Here is a 14,437-nt window from a genome sequence, read left to right on the forward strand (position 1 = left end):
GTCTGATGCCTCCCAGCAGCTAAGACTGGGAAAGCTGATGCTGAAAATACTCTTAATATCTATTAACGTTTCTTACAGACTAATCTGGTGGCCTCTGGTGCTAATGAGTCTGAAATCTATATCTGGGACTTGAACAACTTTGCCACACCAATGACACCAGGAGTGAAGACGCAGGTACCAGATTTGTATTTATTAAATTCTCCAGAGCAGACTCATGAAAAAGATGTATGGCAGTTAAGTGAGAGCTGATTGAAATTTGCAGTTTTAAAGCTGTCTCAAGGGAAAGGAGGTGGAGAAGCCTCTTGAAGTCTAACTTGGGTAGCAGCTGCATGCGAGGGTGACTGGATGCTGCTAGTTTTGCAGCCCCTGGAGAGCAGTGTCCTGGCTGTGCCTGTAAGTGCAGGTGTGCACAGGTCCATGTGATAAGTGGTGTGCTCTGCTTGCCCTGCAGCAACTCTGGATGTGCTGTCTTGTTTATCCACAACCGACCTGCAGTTTTGGCTGGCTGCACAAGCCAGCCATGTCTTCATGTGGCAATTTTTTGTTAAGAAATTGTATTTGGCCATGGAAAGCTGTAGTGTCCCCTTAGTCTTTGAGAAAAGTTGTGTTTTATCAAGCAACAAGCTGAGTCTCTCATGTTACACTGCTTTTCAAATACCATAGCCGTTAGATGTCTTTTAGTCTTCCTCTGCATGTTTCACTGCATGCACAAACCTGAAGATGGTGCAGGTACACAGAGGAAAATAGGAGGAAGATAAAAAGCAGCTCCTGAGAAGTCACATCATGAGCCAGTAGGTTTTGCAGTTACCTTGGTGGGTGTCAGGGAGTGGTTTCATTGCTGTACTCAAGGCTCAGTATTTAGCCTGTGTCTCTTAAAGATGATCTGTGGGGAAGAACAATAGTCTTTTGTGCTTTGTGCCTTGTGAAGGAAATGGAAGAATGGGGGGAAGTTGTTTCAATGCAGGTACACTTTTGTAGCTGTTACAAAATTCCACAGAAGTTCATTGTTACTGGAAAATGTGTTTATTACTGCATGATAATTTGGAGATAATAAAGTATGTAAATGGGATGAGAAGTAATCTTCAGTTTGAAGATTTTTAGTTTAAACTCTGTGAGTTTGGTTACTCTGTTTAGTTCAAGTCATTTATTAACACATAGGCATTTAAGAGAATGCTTACCTTAGAGATCCCTGTAAAAGACTTTTTATGTCTAATAGTGATTTTTTTAGGCTGAGATATCTTTTTAGTCCATATTTGTAATGACGACTAGAAATAATAGGGCAAAAAGGGCTGGGCTAATACTGCTTTTAATTTTTGGTCTAAAAATAAGCATTGGGGGGAATAAAAAAACCCGTGGAATTCCTGCGAGCAAACCTTTTTTTTTCCTGAATAAAAACCTAGTAGTCCAAGACAAAAGAGCAGTTCATATGTCTGGATATACTTTCATGGAGTAATTTTGTGTTCTTGAAGACAGTTGTGCTTAGTCTTGATTCAGTAACTAGCGTGTAGTACTGTAAAGCAGAAAATAACTTCACGGAGAAATTCTAGGAGCTTTTAAATCAGTGTTTTCAGGTGTTGTACCCTACAGCATGTGTAGAAAAGGAGCCAGAACACACCCAGTACACGGGACAGTCTCCTTGCAGATTTCTCACTTAGCAAGGCCTGAAAATAACAGGGGTTGAGTCTTCAGTGTGGCGGAGTTGTGACAGGCTGTTGTGTGTGTGGCAGCCTCTGGAGGACATCAGCTGCATTGCATGGAACAGGCAAGTCCAGCACATCCTGGCATCCGCCAGCCCCAGTGGCCGAGCCACCGTGTGGGATCTCAGGAAGAACGAGCCCATCATCAAAGTCAGTGACCACAACAACAGGGTGAGTTCTCTCCTGCAGCTGCTGGGGTGCTTGCAGAGAGGTGTGGGGTGCTTCTGGGTGTGTGGGGATGGGTCATGGCACCCCTTCTTCTGTGACAGAGACACTGGTGCCTGGCCCAGTTTGCTCTTGAGAATATGTTTATGCAAGATTGATTGTCAGCATTATAAATTAAAATAGCCAGATGCAGATGGAAGCAAGGCAAGGCACTCAGATGTCCTATCAGAGTGATGATTTAATTTTGAGAAAGGCCTTACTGATCTGTTTGGGGCTACCACAGAAAGATTTTTATTGATTTTGGCACAGAGAAGTGTGGCGTTGAGCAAGTTACAGGGGCGCTGCCTCCTGTAGTTATAACCACCATGCCACCACTTTAAGCAGCGTTAAATGTGAAAAAGAACCTGTTCAGCTTGTGGAGAGTGACATATTTGTATAGTTTTGTATTATTTTAAATAGAATATTCCTATAAAAAACTTCAAAGATACAGCAAGGGTTAAAAATGAAAGTTGCTGGGTGGTTGTGAAGTAGCTCTTTCGTCACAGCACTCTTATTTTGATAAACTGTGTAACTCAGTATTTTATGTGTTTGTTGCCTGACATAGCAGCACAGTAGGCTGTCTTCATCATGTGATGGTAGTCCTGTGATACACTGTTCTCATGACAATAACCTCTGCCTAATGTTGGCTTTTATTAAAATATCAATAAAAGTAGTAGAGGAAAAGGTTTATATGGTGGACTTTACATTAAAACGTAGGACTGTGAAAAAGTCAGCGCAGTGTAATCTCTCTGAGAGGACCTTGGGAAACCTAACTGCACAAGTGTCCTCATTCACAGGATTAAGGAGAATATCCATGCTGAATGCAGTCAGAAATAATGCCCAGAAACACAGCTACAAATGCCCTCACAACAGTGTTTTACCATGCACACAGACGTATTTGGTCTAGTTTCCTTTTTCTTTTAGTGCTGCTTAGTTATGTGATGCTTTGGCCCAATGTCGCCCCTCAGATGCACTGCTCAGGCTTGGCGTGGCACCCTGAAGTTGCCACCCAGATGGTTTTGGCCTCAGAGGATGACAGGCTGCCTGTTATTCAGATGTGGGACCTCAGATTTGCCTCCTCGCCACTTCGTGTTCTGGAGAGTCACACGAGGTACAAGTCTTACATAGCGTGGTGTGCTCCATGGTCTTTGCACTGCTGGTGGCTGTCCTGGTTTGTACATCTCACTTCCTGCTGTTCTCTGGGAAGGAAGGCTTGGTTAAGGGGGCAGTTTCAGCAGCAGGCAGTGCTATATGCTGTGCCATGAAAGACTTGCCTTTTTTGGAACTTGGTACTTCAAAGGGAACAGGTCCCAAAATTAAATAACTAAATAAACTCACCACGCTGCTGAAACAGTGAAGCTACTAGTTTGTTTCTAAGTTTAAGAAGAGGAAGCTAAGGTAAAAAGAGTTAATGGTAGTTGATTTTGCTTGAATAATGTACTAAAGGTCCACCCAGGCACATCCTCATGTGTGGGTTTGCACCATTTCTCTGCCCCTCAGTGCCTTAATTTTGGGTATAGTGGATGATTTTGTTAAATTCTTGTCCCTCCTTCATTGCTGATAAAACCTTCCTTATTGCTCAAATCCAATGCTTGATTTAAGGAGGGAGAACAGTGTTGTGGCTTCTACCAAAACAGCTGCCAGTGAATCTCTTGCTAATAAAAAGCTGACAAATCTCTAGTCACTGACTTTACCTCTGGGTTTGCACGCCGGATATTAGTGACACTGCAGGCAAACAAACCATATTGTTACACTAATGCCCAGGTTCTCCCACATGAATACTGCATTTAATTTTCAGATACAATGGCTGCATCTTTATATTTTTTCATGCAGAAAATAGAAAACATCTATTTTAACAAAACAAGGGCTGATAACATTGAAAAATTCCTCCTCCTGTAATAGGAAGGGGTGGAGAGGGCATTTAGGCGTGGGATGCTGAACTTATAAATATGCTTTATTTATCACCATTTTGCATTTACATTAAGCTTTTTTTGGTTGTGGCTTTTCATGCAGGGGTATATTGGCCATTGCTTGGAGTATGGCAGATCCAGAGCTGCTACTTAGCTGTGGGAAGGATGCTAAAATTCTCTGCTCCAACCCTAACACAGGCGAGGTATTGTATACATACCACTTACAAAAACCCCAAAAATCTCTGCTCAGACGTAGCACATGCAAAGCACATATGTGTTCCTGTGCTTGCATTCCTAGGAAGGATGCTTCTGTGGGATGTTTCTCCCTATCCTATTTGCTACATGTGTTTTCTGAGTGTGTTCTGGTGGTGCGGGATTCCTTCCTGATATTGTCAATATTACACATTTGTCCCTGCTGCTTCTCTCTTACCGAGTAGTGATGTCCCTGTTCATTATAAGAGATGGAAATGGCTCCACTTAAACTAAGTATATGCTTCCTACTCTTTTGTTTTGCGTCCAGTGTGGCTGGATCATTGTTGTAATTGCCTTTTTCCTTCTGTAAGAACTTTATCCAGACAGGAGGAATTTTGTAGGTTGCCATAATAGTGGCAGATCAGTGAGAGCCACTCAAATGTGTTCCCACTCCACCCTTTTGGGCCTGGGGATACCTTTCAATGAGAATGCAGATCTGTTTTTCAGACAGTGTTTGTCCCTAGACTATGAGAAGGGCTTCAGGCGTGCTGGAGGGATCCTTGCCTCCAGTGGGCAACAACTGTGGAGTGGGAAGTGTTTCTAAAATTCAGACACTGGCCCAGAAGTGCAAGAGCTGTACAGTGGCAAATGAGTTATCTGAGCTGGATCCTGTGCTGTTACGAAGCTTTTACATGTGGTTGAATCATGCTGCATGTTTTTATTAAAAATAAAACCAGTTTCCTGGGAGACAGCATTTTGCTGACAGTTAGCATTTTGTTCTTTGACTTTCTCCTCATTTATGGTTAAATGTCTGCTGTAAGGGGGGCTTATCTGTTCCAGGGCACAAGAGGCTGTCTGCCCAGGGTGCAGGTTTTACCTTTTTCAGTTTTCCTGTGAAAACAGACTTAGTGCATGTAGTGTGTGGGGATACCTAAATCAGCTTTGAATAAGTTAGCGTGAATGTCGACAGCTCACAGCTCTCAGTGGGACAGCACAGACACACTCCACCTGCATCATTTGTCCTGTGTGGATTAAACAGAAGCTTTAATGGCAGGAGAAGGAAATGAAGCAGTGGTATGTGACAATCAGCTGTTTGGGGATCATCAGGGTTTGCCCGCTGTTAGTGTGTATGGTGATGTGGAGACTGCTGGGGAGTAGCAAGAGCAGACCAGTCTCAGGGCAGACGGGAGGATAGTTGCTGTTGGGCAGGGTGCTCCATGAGAGCTCTGATTGGTTGGGCTTGGTTTTGCTCCCCAGGTGCTGTACGAGCTGCCCACGAACACGCAGTGGTGCTTTGATATCCAGTGGTGCCCGAGGAACCCTGCTGTCATGTCTGCGGCCTCCTTCGACGGGCGCATCAGTGTCTACTCCATCATGGGCGGCAGCACCGATGGCTTGAGGCAGAAGCAAGTTGACCAGGTGTTGAAAATTGTCCAGCTAAGAACAGGGACAGAAAGGGTGGGGGGGACAAAGCATGGGAAGTCTTCAGTGGCTGTCTGCAGCCCTGCTGGCAGGAGTACCACTTCAGCACAAACAAATGTTTTGTTCATAAGAGGAAATGTCACTTCTGTGTTTTCCCCTTGTGTTATTAAAGCTCTCCTCGTCTTTTGGGAACCTTGATCCCTTTGGCACAGGCCAGCCCCTGCCTCCCCTGCAGCTTCCCCAGCAGACTGCCCCACAGAGTGTGGTGTTGCCTCTGAAGAAACCACCCAAGTGGATTCGGCGACCCATGGGAGCTTCCTTCTCGGTAAGGGGGAGACCGGGATGGGCAGGGTTGGCCAGGCAGGTAGGGAGATACTGCTGGCACCTGCTAAACCCCTTAGGAAGGGGGGAGTTCAGTGTGGTGCTCCACCTTGGGAGAGCTTACTGTTTGTCATCATAGTGGGAGATGCTTGGGGCAGCTTCCAGACAGGGCATTGGGGACAGCAAAAGCCTGACCAAAATGCTTGGGGAAAAGAAACATTGCCGACAGACATTTGTTAGTCTGTATTTTGGCATTAGGGCTTTGCTTTTATTTCTGTGCAGTGCTTGCTTTGGAGTAAACAAATATACATGGGGGGAATGGGAGGAGGGAATGAGACCAAACTGGGCAAGTATCTGAGACTTCTATAGCTTCAGACCGCACTCATGTGAGTCAGCGTGGTGGAGAATACTCAGGTTAGCTCTGATCAAGGCAGCAGGAGTTGCTGTAGCAGCACAAGGGTTCCTCTATGGCCAGTTGATTTGCAGAGGAGCCAGGTGAGGGGATGGCAAGCTCCGCTTTTTGCAGTCATCTGCTCTTTGGCTCCACTTTTGTCTTATTTTCCAAACTCACAGGCCATTTATTTGGGATCTTCTGGAGATTTTAGCCTGTCCATTTGAAATTGATTTCTCTGCTGAAGTATTTCTCAATTTTCAGCATCATGTGTCTGCTTATTCACAATCTGATGCACAAATTAAATGCAATTTTCTCCTGTCAGACGTGATGTTGCCTAGCCACTGACTGATGTGTCATTTTATGATGTTGGTTTTTCCCTTATTTGTCCTGGTTTTCTAGGAGCCAGGTGTCAGTCTTTTTCCTGGCTAGGCTTTTGCTTTTTTTTTTTTAAGGCAGATTTTACTGGACTGGCCTGTGTAAATTAACTTTGAGCTACAGAATGAAATAATATCATAAGCCCCTCCTAATTATTTTCTTGTGTTGATTTTACCTCTTCAAATGTTGTCACAACTTCCTGTCTATCTCTCAGTAGGATTTCAACTGCTAAACAGCCTGGCAAGAGCAGGGCAGACATCATGCTTGAGCGTTTACTTAGTGATGCATAGGTTTCTTTGATAATTGCATTGCAGTATCACGAGATACTCCACTGATGCTGGGTACTCTATAAATCCATGGCTCTAGCTCTCAGTTTCTGGTCAGTCTTTTGCCTGAGAAAAAAATAGGCACAGGAATGGCTGTGCTTATAAATGTTATTAAATGTGAACCTACTTGTCCCACAAGCTCCTTAAATGCATAGAAATATTGGGGGGGGGGGAACAAATCAATGAGCAGACGTCAGGAGTGTTCAGTTATTGGGCAATAAGCATATATATGTTATATAAAACACATTTTCATGCTTGCTTCCCTGCTGTATACTTTTCACATACTGCATGTGTGCTTCAATTCCAGTTTGGAGGCAAGCTGGTGACGTTTGAGAATTCCAAGGCTCCACAGCAGCCGGGCATGGAGCAGCAGCAGCAGCAGCATCCCCATGTCTACGTGAGCCAGGTTGTCACAGAGAAGGAGTTCCTGGCCCGCTCAAACCAGCTGCAGGAGGCTGTGCAGTCCGAGGGCTTTGTCAGCTACTGTCAGAAGAAAATTGACATGGCCCTGGCTGACTTTGAGAGGAACGTGTGGGCCTTCTTAAAGGTAATAGGGTAACAGCCCTTTGGGAGTTCCCCACTGACTGGGAAAGCCAGGACGTGGTTCCTTCTGCACTAACAGAACAGATGCTGGGAACCAAAAGCTGCAGGCTGTGGGAATAGTGCCCACAAGCCAGGTCACTGGAGGGGGCCCAGCAGAGGAGGGAGGGTCCTCAGGGTCAGGGGTGTTTGTGAGAAGTCATGGCAAAGCAAAGGTGTGGATGAAGGTTTTTGATATCCCCCATCAGCACATATTTGTACAGGGAGCTGGTGAGAAGGATTAAAGCTTTGGGATAGCTTTAGATGGGCTTTTCACTGCTCACTCCAAGCATTTAGAGGTTTCCAAGTGAAGCAGATAAACAGATTATTCACCTACAATAACCAGATGGAAGCCTTGCCCACCTGCTCAGTTGCCCAAGTCACTGAAGACTTTTGCAGTTCTCTTTATTACATTCAGTCTACTCAGTCAGTGAATCTCACTGAGTCATTTGTGCCAGTGAGGGAGAAAATGAAAAGTTGTAAATTGCAATATGGCCTTTAACTTTTTAAAGGTGAACTTCGAAGAAGATTCACGCGTTAAGTACCTCGAGCTCTTAGGATACAGGAAGGATGATCTGAGGAAGAAGGTAAATGTGTGATATGTGAGATAAATAACTTCTGAGTAACTTTAGCATTCTTACAGAAAACAGTTTGCTCTGTTGGGTTTTTTCATTAGTTGTGTCTTCTTGTAATATGGATGTTCAATGGAAATGTCAGAGCAGGCAACAGACTTCAGAGATGTGTCTGCATCTGACTGTCCATAGTTGATTTGAAATTCTCACCCCTCAAGAAGCTTTGATATTTATGGATTGAGGCTAGTCATGTAACTTTGCCACGTGACATCCTTCTACTCTAGCATCATGGAATGGGATATGCTTTTAGGCTTTCTGGTTGAAGAACACGTAAGCAGTTTTCAGGCTATCATTAACTAGGAAAACCTGGGGTAGTCTTTTTTGTTTGTGGGAGGCATAATTCATTTTTGAAAGAAAAAGAAAAAAAAAAAAACAACCCCAAAGGTCAAATGTGGTTACATTTGGAAAAGCAAAATTTGGATTACCAGGAAACAATTTGCACATCATTATAGACCTTTCTTCCCAGTTGGAAGGTTTTTACTCAGTGTTACAGGGAGTTACCTGCTGTGCCTTTTGGCTCTTCGTTGCTTTCAGTTGTCTACCCAGGATTTTATTTCATTTTAACATTTGACTCATTTTCATTATATCAAACTAATGTTTTATTTTCCAAGATTGACTCCATTAAAGTGTCTTTGTGCTCATGAATTAAATGTCCTTCAGGGCAAAATTAGTATGATTATGGAAAAAAATCATGATTTTGATAACAGTTTGTCCTCAGCTTCTAAATATTTGTGCAAAGGCAAGCACAGCAAGGGTAACCCTGTTTTTGAAAAGCAGCTCTCAGTTAGAAAATCCAGTTGAAATTTAGTGGTGGTTCTGCAGAGTGACCTCATGAGATTAAAGCCCACTGCTTGCTCTTGCTCTGGGTTTGATATGCCCTGTGCATGGGGAGAAGCTGGGAAAATGGGCACAGCTGAACTGGGTGGCCTGGAATGCCGGGCCTACACCATTATTTCAGTATTTGAGAAACAGATGAGAGGAGCTACAAGGCCCTGTTTTTATGTAGCTATTTTCTAAAAACATTCCCCATAGAAGTTGAGTCCATGCTTTCTTCAGTGTCAAGAAGCAACACAGTACAGCTCATCTGAAAGTTTGGGATACCCAGATGAAAAGCTCACTAAATCACAACTTGGTTTTCCTGTTATTGGTAGCATTAGGAAAGTAAAACAGGGATCACAGATTTCAGCTTCCTGTAATAAGCTGTTAAGAACATGGGAGGGTGGGTTATAGTCTTAAAACCTGTGATTCTCATGCAAGCCAAGTCCTGGATTTCTCATTTTTATTGTAAACCAGTGATTAAAAAAGAAAGAGAAAACTGTCTCTGGCAATTTGAGCTCAGCTCTTTACACAAACCAGCCTGCAAGGGTAAAATAAAGCCTACAATACCAAAAGCAGTAGATAATTTTAGGAGCAATGTGAAACCCAGGCTCCCTGATGCTGAAATAATATAGAAATTCTATACATAAAATTGCTGGCTTTGAGAGCCCTAATTGAATCTGGAGTCACGACTTGCTTCACAAAGCAGTAGAAGCTGAGCATTTTAACTCTTTTGTAGCTTGGAAAATCCTAGTCCACAGCCATGTACCTGATGTGCTTGAAAGCTCAGCTTCCTGTCAGGCTCCCTGTTCCACAAGGATTGTCACTGCTTTGTTTTCCCTGACCAGAGCAGACAGAGAGTTTTGTCCTTCATGTTCTGATACTGCTTTTTTTTCCTGTGGTTTCCAGCAGCTCTAGTTGAGGTTTGAGGCCCTTGAGTTAACAATTAAAGGTTTAAAGGCATAGTGCAGCTGTTGTTTCCATCAGAGCTTGGGGTGTAGGGATCTGAGCAGTAATCCATCACCAGGCTGGAAAAGGAAATGGCTTTAGTTTTATGTTAAAATGTTTAATTTCATGTTAACTGTTGTGCAAGCAACATAGTAGCTACATGTGCCAGTTTTGCAATCTGAGAATTTGGTGCCTCTTTAAAAGGGTACTTACTTCAATCTGTTGTTTTCTAGATCACATCTGCTCTGAATAAAGAAGGTCTTGCAGATGGTGTCTTGGGAGAGGTAGGCAAACACATGTATGTAACTCTGTGGTTAGTTCTATAATGCCATGGTAATTTGCAAAGTAAGAGTCATTTTTCTTTTCACTTGATAGCTGTCCCAAAGTAAGTCTCAAATAATCCAGCATGTGGCCAGTTCCTACATTCAGTAGGATGAAGGTATTTAAAAAAACCAACCACTTCTTTCCCACTCAGATGTTCCCCTCCTTTTCCAATGAAGGGCTCTCAGTCACAGGTTTTAATCTGGGGTCTCATTGGTGTCCCTCCACCTTTCCTTGCTGCTGCGTGTCTTGCCCACTGTGGCACTTTGTGCTGCCTGTGAGACAGGGCAGAGCCTTGCTGCCTGGCACCTGATTTCAAGAACAGTGCCTTCATCAGGCTTCAAAAACAGGACTGAGAGTGTGGTCCTGTAACTTTTCCTACAAGAGTGGTAACTACAGTGCAGGCATTGCCCATTGTGATTGCAATGGCCTGAGTCTACAGCAGGACTGCATTGCTTTTGTGCCACAGACAGTTCAGAGTCTTCTGTAGATGCCTAATGGAGAAGAAGGCTTTTGTTGCCTGTTTTGAGGCAGCTGAGATGAAAACAGCACAAGGTACTGTGTAATGACAAAGAGCAAGGAAGCAGCCTCTACCATGTTTGTGATGCATATATTCCCAATGCATTTCTGTGATTTTCATCTGGTTCTAACTGTTGTTTGGTGGGAAGGTGACTATACTCTGCAATGCAAAGTACTTCTGCCTCTTTTGCTGGTGGATTTTTATGGCGTTTTCTCTCTGCTGAAGGCTCCTGCAGAATCTGATGCATCTGTGCCAAACGAGGGTGATGAAGGCCAGACTACAGAGGAGCAGTTCTTGGGAGAGGTATCTCTTGCCCTCTAGACTAACCCTGCTGACCTCCCCTCTGTTGACTTTGTTCCTTTTAACAGCATTTCATTTTGTTGGTTTTTCCTGCTGCTGAGGATATACAGAAATACAAGAAGTTATTTAGAATGATAAAGCTGGTCTCTTGTTAAGTTACTTGAGATTTTTTTCATCTGCTTCAGGCAGTATGTTCAGCCAGGTTTATTGCAGGCAGTTTGTGCTCCACCATGCCAGCATTTGGGATCCTACACCTACTGCTGCTGTCTGACCATTTGAAGAGCATTGTTTTCAGCCCTGTGTTTCACATATGGGGACAGGTCTATAATTAGCACGAAGGACCCAGCCCCTGCCTTGTGAGCTGTCACTAGCACTGAATATACTGTACTGCTGTGTGAACAGGCCAACTTCATTCTTCCCCACTCCCTCAGTCTCCCTTTTGGGTTAGAATTTGGGCTGTTAGCTGTGCTCCCTGTGCTTGGTGCCTGTCTGCAGCTCTCTGTGGGATGGGACCATGGTTTAAGGCTCACTCCTCATGCTGGAGTGGTGTACTTGACTCCACATAACAAACAGCCTGTTAAGGACACCAAAACCAGAATGCTCTCTTTGGTTAGGTGCTTGATGGCTTGTTAATTCTTTGGGCTCTGTAGAAGCAGACATGTGTATCTTGACTGGGTAAGGGTTTTGCTGTATGCAGTCATGAAGATATCAGATGTCTCATAACAAATGTCTCTTCTAGGAGAGAATTCACAGCCAAACATGACCTTAGCCTACCTAAATATTTGTGAGCCTGGCCTGAAGCCACTGGTGATGCATCAGGGTGTGCTGTCACATACATAAAGTAAATGGATGGGCACGTTAGTCCTGTGATAGTCACAACATGATCTCAACTGACACCAAACACACATCCTGTGTTATCTGACAACGAAATAATTTTCCAGGCGCTGTGTCCTTTTCATGAGCCCAACATAAAGCTTGTTTCAGACTTGCTTCCCATCCAAAGGCCTATCTTTGGTCGACTGTGTCCTTCAGTTTAGCTGAACAAGCAGGGTGTTCCTGAACCCCCTTCATGTATGGAGCAGTGGCTTGTGACAGAGGAGGCAGTTTGTGGGTCAGGCTCTGCACTCTTGCTTAGCCTGTGCTGTGAAATTTGATGGTGGAGAGAGACTTCCCTCTTGATATTATTTTTTATTATTGAAATGTTTTGTTTGAAATGCCAAAATCCAGGTACTTGCACAAAGTGGTCTCTGTCTTAATTCTGGGTGAGTTTTATAAAAAAAGCAGCCTCTGTCCACTGAGCACTCCTGTACTGAGTGCTACGTTGGACTTCTGTGTTGAAAATTAAGCTTGTGTTCACCTGTAATTTGCTTATTTAAACTAGGGTGTATGTCTAGTGCAGAGGGTTTCAAGGATGAGCTGGAATTCAAAGTGGAACCTAGGTAGCATTAATGGTAGACTGTTCTTGGTAGGGGTTAAAGTTGAAAGAGGAGGAAAGAAAAGGTTTCTGATTTTCTCCTTGTAGCTCCAGCTTTGTTCAGAGGGGGCTGTGTGTATATGGGCACAGGTGCAAGTCAGTACCCTGGATCCAGGTGTCTGACTGCTGGTACTTGTGAGATAAAGGAAGTTTATTTTGTAAAGCAAAGCAAAACAAGGAATTAATTCACTGCTTCCCATGGGCAGGCATGTGTTCATCCCTAAGAAAGCTGAGCTCCATCACATGTAACAGTGACTTGGGAAGAGAAATGCCACCACTCCAAACATCCACCTCTTTCTTCTTCCTCCAGCTTTGTATTATGCTGAGCATGATGTCATATGGCCTGGAATATCCCTTGGGGTCAGTTTGGGGTCAGCTGTCCTGGTTGTGTCTCATCCCAGCTTCCCATGCACTGCCCACCTCCTCACTGGAGGTGCAGTATGAGAAGTAGAAAAGGCCTTGATGCTGTGCAAGTGCTGCTCAACAAAAGCAACAACATCTCATTATCAGCACTGTTTCCAGGACAATACTGAAGAAAAGTGACTTCACCTCTGCCCAAACTAGCACACAGGGATAACCTTCCCTTCTGAGTTAATGATCTCTGAGTTGACTGGTAGTCTGAAGTTCTAAATTTAACTTGCAATGCAAGAGCCATATGGTTTTAAAATGTGTTTATTTTCTAAGTGTTTACATAATCTCAAAAATCATGCTTTTCCTTTCTCTTAGACGCTGAAGGACCATAAAAAAGAAACTGAAGATTTGGGATCTGCAAAGACAACATTTAACATTTCTGTTAGTGGAGGTACAAAAAAACCTTGATATTGATTTCATTGTATGTACTGATATTTATAAGTACTGATGTTGATACTGGTGTTCCAGTGAGAAGGCAAATTCTGCACAGATTGTGAAGGGTTGTAATTACTTGCCTCTAACTGCATTATCACGCAGTCTCAAGGCACTTGAAAAATACAACTTTTTTGAGGAAGGAAGGAAGTTATACAGCACTTGTGTACCCCACTGCTGACATGGCAGCTGCTCTGAGTGATTTCTGATAAAAAAGTTGACACGCTTGGTCAGGCATGAAGTGCTGTTCATACAGAAACTCCCAGGGGATCTTGAGTAACACAGAAGCCACTGACCCCTGTCGAGGTTAGACTTTTTATGGCACTGTTCAGGTAGTTGTTTCAGAGGCCATTTAGACCTCTAGGAACTTGATCTGCAACAAGGTAAGTAATGCTTGACAGTGCCCCTGTGTGTTTGAGGCTGGAGGTGAAGGTGAACACCTCTGTAAGTACCTGGCCAGGAGCCCGCTGGTTTGCAGACAGCTGTGCCAGCATTGTACAGTCGGACAGTGTCACCTGCTGCTGCATCTCTCAGTGGCTTTTGTGGCAGCATTTGGAAGTGCACCCCTGTCTCCTTGCAGATGTGGATGGGCTGATCTCACAGGCTCTGCTGACGGGGAACTTTGAAAGCGCAGTGGATCTGTGCCTGCACGACAACCGCATGGCCGATGCCATCATCCTGGCCATCGCCGGCGGGCAGGAGCTGCTCTCCCGGACACAGGAGAAGTACTTTGCCAAGATGCAGAGCAAAGTTACCAGGGTATGTGTTTCCAAGTCAGAGCTAACATGCTCATATGTCTTTGGCAACTCCCTTTTTCACCTTAGAAGTTTTCTTGCCATGTTACAGGTTTATTTCTGGCAGATGTTAGTAAGTGTTCAAGTCTGTAAGGTCTCGGAGCAGAAGGATTTCTGTTAGTGTTTTTTAATGCATTGATAAAGGGAGAAGAGGCACACCACCTGAATATCAGTGCACAAGAGTATTCTTTATCTCATCTCCAGTGTCTCTGAGTTGCATGTACACTAACAGATTCTCAGCAATAAAGACAAATACCTTAAGCAGGGCACATTTCAGTCTGCCATTCTGTCACATTTTTCACACGTGACCTGTGCTCAGGGCCAGCAGCAGCATGTTGATTTCTACCCGTGATCGGTCTTCACAGATTT

The 14,437-nt window shown here is 44.0% G+C and overlaps 1 protein-coding gene across 14 annotated transcripts in view; it reads left to right on the forward strand.

Moving 5' to 3' along the window:
- The window catches only part of SEC31A (SEC31 homolog A, COPII coat complex component), a 39,550-nt gene that overhangs the window by 5,287 nt on the left and 19,826 nt on the right, over positions 1 to 14,437 (forward strand). For 10 of the 14 annotated variants that reach the window (XM_069012957.1, XM_069012958.1, XM_069012963.1 and 7 more), the window contains 12 exons: positions 79 to 174; positions 1,728 to 1,868; positions 2,870 to 3,012; positions 3,915 to 4,014; positions 5,261 to 5,422; positions 5,598 to 5,750; positions 7,149 to 7,388; positions 7,933 to 8,007; positions 10,050 to 10,100; positions 10,883 to 10,960; positions 13,158 to 13,233; positions 13,855 to 14,033. In XM_069012957.1, coding sequence (XP_068869058.1) covers positions 79 to 174; positions 1,728 to 1,868; positions 2,870 to 3,012; positions 3,915 to 4,014; positions 5,261 to 5,422; positions 5,598 to 5,750; positions 7,149 to 7,388; positions 7,933 to 8,007; positions 10,050 to 10,100; positions 10,883 to 10,960; positions 13,158 to 13,233; positions 13,855 to 14,033 — 1,494 coding nt within the window. The remainder of the gene's footprint in view (positions 1 to 78; positions 175 to 1,727; positions 1,869 to 2,869; positions 3,013 to 3,914; positions 4,015 to 5,260; positions 5,423 to 5,597; positions 5,751 to 7,148; positions 7,389 to 7,932; positions 8,008 to 10,049; positions 10,101 to 10,882; positions 10,961 to 13,157; positions 13,234 to 13,854; positions 14,034 to 14,437) is intronic. The other 4 variants (XM_069012961.1, XM_069012965.1, XM_069012967.1 and 1 more) reach the window with 1 other exon arrangement.

The sequence above is a fragment of the Aphelocoma coerulescens genome, chromosome 4 (genome assembly GCF_041296385.1).
Source record: "Aphelocoma coerulescens isolate FSJ_1873_10779 chromosome 4, UR_Acoe_1.0, whole genome shotgun sequence".
Classification (NCBI taxonomy): domain Eukaryota; kingdom Metazoa; phylum Chordata; class Aves; order Passeriformes; family Corvidae; genus Aphelocoma; species Aphelocoma coerulescens.